The 14,173-nt window shown below is 42.3% G+C and overlaps 1 protein-coding gene across 1 annotated transcript in view; it reads right to left on the bottom strand.

Moving 5' to 3' along the window:
- LOC128636744 (uncharacterized) overlaps positions 1–14,173 on the bottom strand; it is an 89,035-nt gene that overhangs the window by 44,267 nt on the left and 30,595 nt on the right. The window contains exon 5 of the mRNA XM_053689725.1: positions 434–520. Within this exon, the coding sequence (XP_053545700.1) occupies positions 434–520 (87 nt within the window). The remainder of the gene's footprint in view (positions 1–433; positions 521–14,173) is intronic.

Consider the following 14,173-nt stretch of genomic DNA (forward strand, 5'->3'; position numbering starts at 1 on the left):
CACACACACATATATATATATATATATATATATATATATATATGTGTGTGTGTGTGTGTGTGTGTGTGTATATATATATATATATATATATATACACACACACACATATATATATACACACACACACACACGCATATATATATATTCAAGCAATTTCCAGCTCAGCCCACCAAGAGGCAACCGCCTGGGTGCAAATATAAGCAATATAAGTAACAGAGTCAAATGCACTCTCAGGTCTTTTCAATTGATTCTTTAATGGAACGTTTTCGGGGTTCACAACCCCTTCATCAGCATGGTGATGAAGGGGTTGTGAACCCCGAAAACGTTCCATTAAAGAATCAATTGAAAAGACTTGAGAGTGCATTTGACTCTGTTACTTATATATATATATATATATATATATATATATATATAAAGATCTCTCACAACTCACCTGCTTCAGGATCTGAACAGACGTCGTCCTTCTGCTGAAAATCCGTTTCCTCTCTCCCATTCTCTCCATCACCAACGGAGATTATTTCTGGATTTTCAGATAATTAAATTAATTTATATGTTAAAAGTTATTCATGGGATTTTTAAGAAAAACAAAATTTATGCTTACCTGATAAATGTATTTCTCTTGTGGTGTATCCAGTCCACGGGTTCATCCATTACTTGTGGGATATTCTCCTTCCCAACAGGAAGCTGCAAGAGGACACCCACAGCAGAGCTGTCTATATAGCTCCTCCCCTAACCCCCACCTCCAGTCATTCGACCGAAGACAAGCAAGAGAAAGGAGAAACTATAGGGTGCAGTGGTGACTGTAATTTAAAAATAAAAAACACCTGCCTTAAAATGACAGGGCGGGCCGTGGACTGGATACACCACAAGAGAAATAAATTTATCAGGTAAGCATAAATTTTGTTTTCTCTTGTAAAGGTGTATCCAGTCCACGGGTTCATCCATTACTTGTGGGATACCAATACCAAAGCTTTAGGATACGGATGAAGGGAGGGACAAGGCAAGAACTTAAACGGAAAGCACCACTGCCTGTAAGACCTTTCTCCCAAAAATAGCCTCTGAAGAAGCAAAAGTATCAAATTTATAGAATTTAGAAAAGGTATGAAGCGAAGACCAAGTCGCCACCTTACAAATCTGTTAAACAGAGGCCTCATGTTTAAAAGCCCATGTGGAAGCTACTGCTCTAGTAGAATGAGCTGTAATTCTTTCAGGAGGCTGCTGGCCAGCAGTCTCATAAGCTAAGCGTATTATACTTCTTAGCCAAAAAGAAAGAGAAGTTGCCGAAGCCTTTTGGCCTCTCCTCTGTCCAGAGTAGACAACAAACAAAGCAGATGTTTGACGAAAATCCTTTGTAGCTTGTAAACAAAACTTTAAAGCACGAACCACATCAAGATTGTGTAATAGACGTTCCTTCTTTGAAGAAGGATTAGGACATAGTGAAGGAGCAACAATCTCCTGATTGATATTCTTATTAGATACCACCTTAGGAAGAAACCCAGGTTTGGTACGCAACACTACCTTATCTGCATGGAAAATCAGATAAGGGGAATTCCATTGTAAAGCAGATAACTCCGAAACTCTTTGAGCCGAGGAGATAGCTACTAAAAACAGAACTTTCCAAGATAAAAGATAAGATCTATGGAATGCAAAGGTTCAAACGGAACCCCTTGAAGAACTTTAAGAACTAAATTTAAACTCCATGGCGGAGCAACAGGTTTAAACACAGGCTTGATCCTAACTAAAGCCTGACAAAACGCCTGAACATCTGGAACCTCAGCCAGACGTTTGTGCAAAAGAATAGACAGAGCAGAAATCTGTCCCTTTAAGGAACTAGCTGACAAACCCTTCTCCAACCCTTCTTGGAGAAAAGATAATATCCTAGGAATCCTGAACTTACTCCATGAGTAACCCTTGGATTCACACCAATGAGGATATTTACACCATATCTTATGATAGATTTTCCTGGTGACAGGCTTTCGAGCCTGAATTAAGGTATCAATGACCGATTCGGAAAAACCACGCTTTGATAGAATCAAGCGTTCAATCTCCAAGCAGTCAGACGTAGAGAAATTAGATTTGGATGTTTGAAGGGACCTTGAAGTAGAAGGTCCTGCCTTAGCGGCAGAGTCCATGGTGGAAAGGATGACATGTCCACCAGATCTGCATACCAAGTCCTGCGTGGCCACTCAGGGGCTATCAAGATCACTGAAGCTCTCTCCTGCTTGATCTTGGCAATCAGACGAGGAAGCAGAGGAAACGGTGGAAACACATAAGCCAGGCTGAAGGACCAGGGCGCTGCTAGAGCATCTATCAGTGCTGCCTTGGGATCCCTGGACCTGGACCTGTAACAAGGAAGCTTGGCGTTCTGACGAGACGCCATGAGATCCAGTTCTGGTTTGCCCCAAAGTTGGATCAACTGGGCAAATACCTCCGGATGGAGCTCCCACTCCCCCGGATGAAAAGTCTGCCGACTTAGAAAATCCGCCTCCCAGTTCTCTACTCCTGGGATATGGATAGCTGAGAAATGGCAAGAGTGAACCTCTGCCCATAGAATTATCTTTGAAACCTCCAACATTGCCAGGGGGTTCCTTGTTCCCCCCTGATGGTTGATATAGGCTACAGTCGTGATGTTGTCCGACTGAAATCTGATGAACCTGACCGCAGCTAGCTGAGGCCAAGCCTGAAGAGCATTGAATATCGCTCTTAGTTCCAGAATGTTTATCGGAAGGAGGGCCTCCTCCTGAGTCCACAAACCCTGAGCCTTCAGGGAGTTCCAGACTGCACCCCAGCCCAGAAGGCTGGCATCTGTCGTTACTATAGTCCATTCTGGCCTGCGGAAACTCATTCCCTTGGACAGATGGACCCGAGATAGCCACCAGAGAAGAGAATCCCTGGTCTCTTGATCCAGATTTAGTAGAGGGGACAAATCTGTGTAATCCCCATTCCACTGATTGAGCATGCAAAGTTGCAGTGGTCTGAGATGTAGGCGGGCAAACGGAACTATGTCCATTGCCGCTACCATTAATCCGATTACCTCCATACACTGAGTCACTGACGGACGAGAAATGGAATAAAGAGCACGGCAGAACCTTCGTAAAGATTCTTGGTGCCGTGGCTAACCCGAAGGGAAGAGCCACAAACTGGTAATGCCTGTCTAGGAAGGCGAACCTGAGAAACTGATGATGATCCCTGTGTATCGGAATATGTATATAAGCATCCTTTAAATCCACGGTAGTCATATATTGACCCTCCTGGATCATAGGTAGGATGGTTGGAATAGTCTCCATCTTGAAGGATGGGACCCTGAGAAATTTATTTAGGATCTTGAGATCCAAGATTGGTCTGAAAGTTCCCTCTTTCTTGGGAACTATAAACAGATTTGAATAGAAGCCCTGCCCCTGTTGCTCCTTTGGAACTGGGTGGATCACTCCCATAACAAGTAGGTCTTGAACGCAATGTAAGAATGCCTCTCTCTTTATCTGGTTTGCAGATAATTTTGAGAGATAAAATCTCCCCTTTGGAGATGAAGCTTTGAAATCCAGAAGATATCCCTGGGAAACAATCTCCAGAGCCCAGGGATCCTGGACGTCTCTTGCCCAAGCCTGGGCGAAGAGAGAAAGTCTGCCCCCCACTAGATCTGGTCCCGGATCGGGGGCTACTCCTTCATGCTGTCTTAGAGGCAGCAGCAGGCTTTTTGTCCCGTTTCCCCTTGTTCCAAGCCTGGTTAGGTCTCTAGACTGGCTTGGACTGGGCAAAATTTCCCTCTTGTTTTGTAGAAGAAGAAGATGAAACTGCGCCACTCTTGAAGTTTCGAAAGGAACGAAAATTAGTCTGCTTGGTCCTTAACTTGTTGGACCTATCCTGGGAAAGGGCGTGGCATTTTCCTCCAGTAATATCAGAAATGATCTCCTTCAGTCCAGGCCCAAATAGGGTCTGCCCTTTGAAGGGGATCTTGAGAAGTTTAGACTTTGAAGTGACATCAGCTGACCAGGATTTAAGCCATAGCGCCCAACGTGCCTGAATGGCAAAACCTGAATTCTTAGCCGTTAGCTTGGTTAAATGAAAAACGGCATCAGAAATAAATGAATTGGCTAACTAAAGAGCTTTAAGACTGTCAAGGATATCATCCAACGGGGACTCTACCTGTAAAGCCTCCTCCAGAGACTCGAACCAGAAAGCCGCTGCAGCAGTGACTGGGGCAATGCATGCAAGAGGCTGGAGAATAAAACCTTGTTGTATAAAGATTTTTTCTTAAGGAAACCCTCTAATTTCTTATCCATAGGATCTAGGAAAGCACAACTGTCCTCAACAGGAATAGTTGTACACTTAGCTAGGGTAGAGACTGCTCCCTACACCTTAGGGACCATCTGCCACAAGTCCCGTGTAGCGGCATCTATAGGAAACATTTTCTTAAAAGCAGGAGGGGGGAGAGAACGTCACACCTGGTCTATCCCATTCCTTAGTAATAATTTCTGAAAACCTCTTAGGGATTGGAAAAACATCAGTGTAAACAGGCACTGCAAAGTATTTGTCCATTTTACACAATTTCTCTGGGACTCTGGGTCACAGTCATCCAGAGTTGCTAAAACCTCCCTGAGCAACACGCGGAGGTGTTCAAGCTTAAATTTAAATGTAGACATATCAGAATCAGACTGAAGTAACGCCTTCCCTGAATCAGAGAAGTCACCCACAGATAGAAGCTCTCCTGCTTCAGCTTCTGCACATTGTGAGGGTATATCAGACATAGCTACTAAAGCGTCAGAGAGCTCTGTATTTGTTCTAGCCCCAGAGCTGTCTCGCTTTCCTTGTAACCCTGGCAGTTTGGACAATACCTCAGTGAGGGTATGATTCATAACTGCTGCCATGTCTTGTAAAGTAAACGCATTGGACGCACTAGATGTACTTGGCGTCCCTTGAGCGGGAGTTCTAGGTTCTGACACGTGGGGAGAGCTAGATGGCATAACCTCCCTTTTGTCAGTCTCAGAAACCTCAGGTGATAAATCTTTAAAAGCCATAATATGGTCTTTATAACTTATAGAAAGGTCAGTGCATTTGGTACACATTCTAAGAGGGGGTTCCACAATGGCTTCTAAACATAATGAACAAGGAGTTTCCTCTATGTCAGACATGTTTAACAGACTAGTAATGAGACCAGCAAGCTTGGAAAACACTTTAATAAATGTGAAAAAAGCAATAATAAAAAACGGTACTGTGCCTTTAAGAGAAAAAAACTACCACATAAACTGCAAAACAGTGAAAAAAAGTAGTAAACTCTATGAAATTTTTACAGTGTGTATAAGGGACTAAAGCAGCATTGCACCCACTTGCAAATGGATGATTAACCCCTCAGGCCCAAAAAACGAATTAGAAAAACTTAAAACCTGTTAACAAACAGTCAAACACACTGCCACAGGTCTGCTGTGGCTCCTACCTGCCCTTAAAAACTATTTTTGCAGGAACAAAACCCTCTATAGAGGTCCTATAAGCCAGAGGACTCCTTCAGGGAAGCTGGATGTCTCAGACTGAAAACGAAAATAGGCCCCTCCCACCATGCACAAAGTCAGAGGGCCTTAAAAAAGTACTCCTAGGAGTAATCTAAAAAGCCATGTGGAAACTAAGCCCCAAATAAAGATTTATCACCCTCAGAGAAAAAACATAATTTATGCTTACCTGATAAATTTATTTCTCTTGTAGTGTATTCAGTCCACGGATCATCCATTACTTATGGGATATATTCCCTTCCCAACAGGAAGTTGCAAGAGGATCACACAAGCAGAGCTGCTATATAGCTCCTCCCCTCACACGTCATATCCAGTCATTCGACCGAAACAAGACAAGAAAGGAGAAACCATAGGTGCAGTGGTGACTGGAGTTTTAATTAAAATTTAGGTCTGCCTCAAAAAAGACAGGGCGGGCCGTGGACTGAATACACTACAAGAGAAATAAATTTATCAGGTAAGCATAAATTATGTTTTCTCTTGTTAAGTGTATTCAGTCCACGGATCATCCATTACTTATGGGATACCAATACCAAAGCTAAAGTACACGGATGATGGGAGGGACAAGGCAGGAACTTAAACGGAAGGAACCACTGCCTGTAGAACCTTTCTCCCAAAAACAGCCTCCGAAGAAGCAAAAGTGTCAAATTTGTAAAATTTTGAAAAGGTATGAAGTGAAGACCAAGTCGCAGCCTTGCAAATCTGTTCAACAGAGGCCTCATTCTTAAAGGCCCAGGTGGAAGCCACAGCTCTAGTGGAATGAGCTGTAATTCTTTCAGGAGGCTGCTGTCCAGCAGTCTCATAGGCTAAACGTATTATGCTACGAAGCCAAAAAGAGAGAGAGGTTGCCGAAGCTTTTTGACCTCTCCTCTGACCAGAATAAACGACAAACAGGGAAGAAGTTTGACGAAAATCTTTAGTTGCCTGTAAATAGAACTTCAGGGCACGGACTACGTCCAGATTGTGCAAAAGTCGTTCCTTCTTTGAAGAAGGATTAGGACATAATGATGGAACAACAATCTCTTGATTGATATTCCTGTTAGAAACTACCTTAGGTAAGAACCCAGGTTTAGTACGCAGAACTACCTTGTCTGAATGGAAAATCAGATAAGGAGAATCACAATGTAAGGCAGATAACTCAGAGATTCTTCGAGCCGAGGAAATAGCCATCAAAAACAGAACTTTCCAAGATAAAAGCTTAATATCAATGGAATGAAGGAGTTCAAACGGAACACCTTGAAGGACTTTAAGAACTAAATTTAAGCTCCACGGCGGAGCAACAGTCTTAAACACAGGCTTAATCCTAGCCAAAGCCTGACAAAAAGCCTGAACGTCTGGAACTTCTGCCAGACGTTTGTGTAAAAGAATAGACAGAGCAGAAATCTGTCCCTTTAACGAACTAGCAGATAAGCCCTTTTCTAAACCCTCTTGTAGAAAAGACAATATCCTAGGAATCCTAACCTTACTCCATGAGTAACTCTTGGATTCGCACCAATATAAATATTTACGCCATATCTTATGGTACATTTTTCTGGTAACAGGTTTTCGAGCCTGTATTAAGGTATCAATAACCGACTCCGAGAAGCCACGCTTTGATAGGATCAAGCGTTCAATCTCCATGCAGTCAGCCTCAGAGAAATTAGATATGGATGGTTGAAAGGACCCTGAATTAGAAGGTCCTTCCTCTGAGGCAGAGACCATGGTGGACAGGACGACATGTCCACTAGGTCTGCATACCAGGTCCTGCGTGGCCACGCAGGCGCTATCAGAATCACTGATGCTCTCTCCTGTTTAATCTTGGCAATCAGTCGAGGTAGCAGCGGAAATGGTGGAAACACATAAGCCATGTTGAAAACCCAAGGGGCTGCTAGAGCATCTATCAGCGCCGCTCCCGGGTCCCTGGACCTGGATCCGTAACAAGAAAGCTTGGCGTTCTGGCGAGACGCCATGAGAAATTACAAGGAATAGACAGCTAAGGGGTTACTGTAGCACTCACTCTCACTCAAAGAAGTTTATAATAAAATCATACATACTTTATTATTAATGTTATTTAAAACAACTGGGATAAATATCCCTAGGAACCTTTAAATTACCCACAACCGTTACTTAAACTAAAGTTTAAAAATAATGATGGCCGCCAAACACTCCTCTGTTTCCTGGCCGAGAACTGGAAACATCAGCGTCAGGTGGCTGGAGTGAGTGGTCGAACTGTTATCAAAAAGTGCGGAACAAACGCGTTTCGGCTCTATTTTCGCCTTTCTCAATGTTAAACTTTCTTAGAAAAATGAATAAGCAGAGGCTTCGGGGTGCAGGACTTAAATACTCATAGACCAACTGCTCTCTACCAATCCGGTACACTTCCGGCGACCTCCGCCCCCATGTTAGCCAATCAGCTTATAGTTCGGCTCACGCCTATCTAAATTCGTGTAGTGATTGGGGGAATATCGAGTGATATCGAGCATAGCTATGATTTGCCTGCACTTAGAATTAGAGATAATATATAGTAAGCATTGATATGAAAAGTATACAATCCATCTTACTAATGTGGCGATATATTGCAATGCTGTAATCGCTAAGGTACTATTTGACATATTAAGCACGATGGATGGGTTACTTGCTTATTAGCAAAAAATAATTCTTGCTGTTAATTGTAACATAGTATCGTACCGAAAGAATGCTGTGCACTAAAGATTAATACTTGTGATTACTTGTACAATCATACTTCGATACTCACTTGGCTAAGTGAATTATTAATACCCTTATGCACTCAGTAGATAAACTATGCAGATAACAGTAGAAACCATTCATAGGGTACTGTGCATCAATATTTCGATAGTTGTGAAGGGTGTATAGATATTGTCATAACCATCTATTGATAGATATAATATTTATTTAGCCAGTTACATTCACGTAAAATGTGGTTTGCACTGAACTCATACACACACTCTTGTTTAAATGGTATATATCAAATACATAGACTATACGCCTTCATTAGTATTAATGTATATTCCACTTATATATCAAGGGACAGTAAAAATACTGCACCAAGATGCCTAAAAGTTAGCATCCATCTGCTTAAAATATGTTTTACCAAATAATTATTTACCCACATACCATATGGCAGTGATCAACTTCCTTAGTGCCAGGTTACAGGTACCAGGTGGGCAATATATGTATGTTCACTTAATAGATCACAATTAAATGCTCACAAATATTTAAATATACACCCAATAATTGTTAAATTCATTCATGCCACTGGGTATAACCGTATTCAGATTGAAAATCCATTTGGTTTCCATCTTTAACAATCTTTGTTCGGTATCCCCACCCCTTATCCCAGGTTTTAGTTTTTCCATTTGGGATAAGGGGTGGGGATACCGAACAAAGATTGTTAAAGATGGAAACCAAATGGATTTTCAATCTGAATACGGTTATACCCAGTGGCATGAATGAATTTAACAATTATTGGGTGTATATTTAAATATTTGTGAGCATTTAATTGTGATCTATTAAGTGAACATACATATATTGCCCACCTGGTACCTGTAACCTGGCACTAAGGAAGTTGATCACTGCCATATGGTATGTGGGTAAATAATTATTTGGTAAAACATATTTTAAGCAGATGGATGCTAACTTTTAGGCATCTTGGTGCAGTATTTTTACTGTCCCTTGATATATAAGTGGAATATACATTAATACTAATGAAGGCGTATAGTCTATATATTTGATATATACCATTTAAACAAGAGTGTGTGTATGAGTTCAGTGCAAACCACATTTTACGTGAATGTAACTGGCTAAATAAATATTATATCTATCAATAGATGGTTATGACAATATCTATACACCCTTCACAACTAGAATTATTTTTTGCTAATAAGCAAGTAACCCATCCATCGTGCTTAATATGTCAAATAGTACCTTACAGGGATTACCTAGTCTAGCGATTACAGCATTGCAATATATCACCACATTAGTAAGATGGATTGTATACTTTTCATATCAATGCTTACTATATATTATCTCTAATTCTAAGTGCAGGCAAATCATAGCTATGCTCGATATCACTCGATATTCCCCCAATCACTACACGAATTTAGATAGGCGTGAGCCGAACTATAAGCTGATTGGCTAACATGGGGGCGGAGGTCGCCGGAAGTGTACCGGATTGGTAGAGAGCAGTTGGTCTATGAGTATTTAAGTCCTGCACCCCGAAGCCTCTGCTTATTCATTTTTCTAAGAAAGTGTAACATTGAGAAAGGCGAAAATAGAGCCGAAACGCGTTTGTTCCGCACTTTTTGATAACAGGTCGACCACTCACTCCAGCCACCTGACGCCGATGTTTCCAGTTCTCGGCCAGGAAACAGAGGAGTGTTTGGCGGCCATCATTATTTTTAAACTTTAGTTTAAGTAACGGTTGTGGGTAATTTAAAGGTTCCTAGGGATATTTATCCCAGTTGTTTTAAATAACATTAATAATAAAGTATGTATGATTTTATTATAAACTTCTTTGAGTGAGAGTGAGTGCTACAGTAACCCCTTAGCTGTCTATTCCTTGTAATTCCTTAAGTTATTTTATAAGGGGTAGCACCGGAATATAACTTATATTCTAGTCTCACCTAGCTCACAGTGTAGTGCCAGTTTTCTTTTTTTGTTCTAATAGAGACGCCATGAGATCCAGTTCTGGTTTGCCCCAACGATGAATCAGTTGAGCGAAGTCCTCCGGATGAAGTTCCCACTACCCCGGATGAAAAGTCTGGCGACTTAGAAAGTCCGCCTCCCAGTTCTCCATGCCTGGGATGTAGATCGCTGACAGGTGGCAAGAGTGAGACTCTGCCCAGCGAATTATCTTTGAGACTTCTAACATCGCTAGGGAACTCCTGGTTCCCCCTTGATGGTTGATGTAAGCCACAGTCGTGATGTTGTCCGACTGAAATCTGATGAACCTCAGTGTTGCTAACTGAGGCCAAGCTAGAAGAGCATGGAATATTGCTCTCAACTCCAGAATATTTATTGGGAGGAGTTTCTCCTCCTGAGTCCACAATCCCTGAGCCTTCAGGGAGTTCCAGACTGCGCCCCACCTAGAAGGCTGGCATCTGTTGTTACAATCGTCCAATCTGGCCTGCGAAAGGTCATCCCCTTGTACAGATGGACCCGAGAAAGCCACCAGAGAAGAGAATCTCTGGTCTCTTGATCCAGATTTAGTAGAGGGGACAAATCTGAGTAATCCCCATTCCACTGACTTACCATGCATAATTGCAGTGGTCTGAGATGCTATGTCCATTGCCGCTACCATTAAGCCTATTACTTCCATGCACTGAGCTACTGACGGGCGTGGAATGGAATGAAGGACACGGCAAGCATTCAGAAGCTTTGATAACCTGGTCTGCGTCAGGTAAATCTTCATCTCTATAGAATCTATAATAGTCCCCAGGAAGGGAACTCTTGTGAGTGGTAATAGAGAACTCTTTTCCACGTTCACCTTCCACCCATGCGACCTCAGAAATGCCAGAACTATCTCTGTATGAGACTTGGCAATTTGAAAACTTGACGCTTGTATCAGAATGTCGTCTAGGTACCAAGCCACCGCTATGCCTCGTGGTCTTAGCACCGCCAGAAGTGAGCCCAGAACCTTTGTAAAAATTCTCGGGGCCGTAGCTAACCCGAAGGGAAGAGCTACAAACTGGTAATGCCTGTCTAGAAAGGCAAATCTTAGGTACCGATAATGATCTTTGTGAATCGGTATGTGAAGGTAGGCATCCTTTAAGTCCACTGTGGTCATGTATTGACCCTCTTGGATCATGGGTAGGATGGTTCGAATAGTTTCCATTTTGAATGATGGAACTCTTAGGAATTTGTTTAAGATTTTTAGGTCCAAGATTGGTCTGAAGGTTCCCTCTTTCTTGGGAACCACAAACAGATTTGAGTAAAATCCTTACCCTTGTTCCGTCCGCGGAACTGGGTGGATCACCCCCATTACTAAGAGGTCTTGTACACAGCGTAGAAATGCCTCTTTCTTTATTTGGTTTGCTGATAACCTTGAAAGATGAAATCTCCCTTGTGGAGGAGAAGCTTTGAAGTCCAGAAGATATCCCTGAGATATGATCTCCAACGCCCAGGGATCCTGGACATCTCTTGCCCAAGCCTGGGCGAAGAGAGAAAGTCTGCCCCCCACTAGATCCGTTTCCGGATAGGGGGCCCTCTCTTCATGCTGTCTTAGGGGCAGAAGTAGGTTTTCTGGCCTGCTTGCCCTTGTTCCAGGACTGGTTAGCTTTCCAGCCCTGTCTGTAACGAGCAACAGTTCCTTCCTGTTTTGGAGCGGAGGAAGTTGATGCTGCTCCTGCCTTGAAGTTACAAAAGGCACGAAAATTAGACTGTTTGGCCTTTGATTTGGCCCTGTCCTGAGGAAGAGTATGACCCTCACCTCCAGTAATGTCAGCAATAATTTCTTTCAAGCCGGGCCCGAATAAGGTCTGCCCTTTGGAAGGAATATTAAGCAATTTAGATTTAGAAGTCACGTCAGCTGACCAGGATTTAAGCCATAGCGCTCTGTGCGCCTGGATGGCGAATCCGGAGTTCTTAGCCGTTAGTTTGGTTAAATGTACAACGGCATCAGAAACAAATGCGTTAGCTAGCTTAAGTGCTTTAAGCTTGTCCATAATCTCATCCAATGGAGCTGTGCAAATGGCCTCTTCCAGAGACTCAAACCAGAATGCCGCAGCAGCAGTGACAGGCGCAATGCATGCAAGGGGCTGTAAGATAAAACCTTGTTGAACAAACATTTTCTTAAGGTAACCTTCTAATTTTTTATCCATTGGATCCGAAAAAGCACAACTATCCTCCACCGGGATAGTGGTACGCTTAGCTAAAGTAGAAACTGCTCCCTCCACCTTAGGGACCTTAAGTCTCGTGTGGTGGCGTCTATTGGAAACATTTTCCTAAATATCGGAGGAGGGGAAAAGGGCACACCGGGTCTATCCCACTCCTTGCTAATAATCTCTGTAAGCCTTTTAGGTATAGGAAAAACGTCAGTACACACCGGCACCGCATAGTATCTATCCAGCCTACATAATTTCTCTGGAATTGCAACTGTGTTACAATCATTCTGAGCCGCTAATACCTCCCCTAGCAATACACGGAGGTTCTCAAGCTTAAATTTAAAATTAGAAATCTCTGAATCCGGTCTCCCTGGATCAGATCCGTCACCCACAGAATGAAGCTCTCCGTCCTCATGTTCTGCAAATTGTGACGCAGTATCGGACATGGCTCTCACATCATCAGCGCGCTCTGTCCTTAACCCAGAGCTATCGCGCTTGCCTCTTAATTCTGGCAATTTAGATAATACCTCTGTCATAACAGTAGCCATGTCTTGCAAAGTGATTTGTATGGGCCTCTCTGATGTACTTGGCGCCACAATATCACGCGCCTCCTGAGCGGGAGGCGAAGGTACTGACACGTGAGGAGAGTTAGTCGGCATAACTTCCCCCTCGTTGTCTGGTGATAATTTCTTTACAGATAAAGACTGACTTTTATTTAAAGTGACATCAATACATTTAGTACACATATTTCTATGGGGCTCCACATTGGCCTTCAAACATAGTGAACAAACAGATTCATCTGTGTCAGACATGTTTAAACAGACTAGCAATGAGACTAGCAAGCTTGGAAAATACTTTCAATAAATTTACAAGCAATATAAAAGACGCTACTGCGCCTTTAAGAAGCACAAAAAAACTGTCACAGTTGAAATAACAATGAACCAAATCAGTTATAGCAACCAAATTTTCACAGTAAATGTATTAAGTTAGCAAAGTATTGCACCCACTAGCAAATGGATGATTAACCCCTTAATACCCAAAACGGATAATCAATTTAACAATTAACGTTTTTATCACAGTCAAACACACTGTCACAGGTCTGCTGTGACTGATTACCTCCCTCAAAATGAATTTTGAAGACCCCTGAGCTCTCTAGAGACGTCCTGGATCAAGGAGGAAGAAGCAGGAAGACTGTGACTGAATTTTTACTGCGCAAAAAAGCGCTAAAATAGGCCCCTCCCACTCATATTACAACAGTGGGAAACCTCAGTTAACCGTTTCTATGCAGAAATATACGTCAGCCATGTGGAAAAATCATGCCCCAATAAGTTTTATCACCAAAGTACCTCACAAAAACGATTAACATGCCAGTAAACGTTTTAAACATACATTTTAAAGGTTATGTAGTGTTATCAATAAGCCTGCTACCAGTCGCTTCTACTGCAGTTAAGGCTCATACATTACTTCAGTATTAACAGTATTTTCTTAGTCAAATTCCATTCCTTAGAAAATTACTTTACTGCACATACATTCATCAGCCTGATACCAGTCGCTACTACTGCATTTAAGGCTGTACTTACATTACATCGGTATCAGCAGTATTTTCTTAGTCAATTCCATTCCTTAGAAAAATATTTTACTGCACATACCTCATTTGCAGGGGACCCCGCATGCTATTCCCTTTCTGAAGTTACCCCACTCCTCAGAATGTGCGAGAACAGCCAGTGGATCTTAGTTACTTCTGCTAAGATCAAAGAAAACGCAGGTGCCATTTAAAATAACAAACTTTTGATTGAAGAATAATTAAGTATAAAAACTCCACACTCCTCTCACGACCTCCCTACTATGTTGAGA

This window comes from Bombina bombina, chromosome 7, assembly GCF_027579735.1.
Source record: "Bombina bombina isolate aBomBom1 chromosome 7, aBomBom1.pri, whole genome shotgun sequence".
Classification (NCBI taxonomy): domain Eukaryota; kingdom Metazoa; phylum Chordata; class Amphibia; order Anura; family Bombinatoridae; genus Bombina; species Bombina bombina.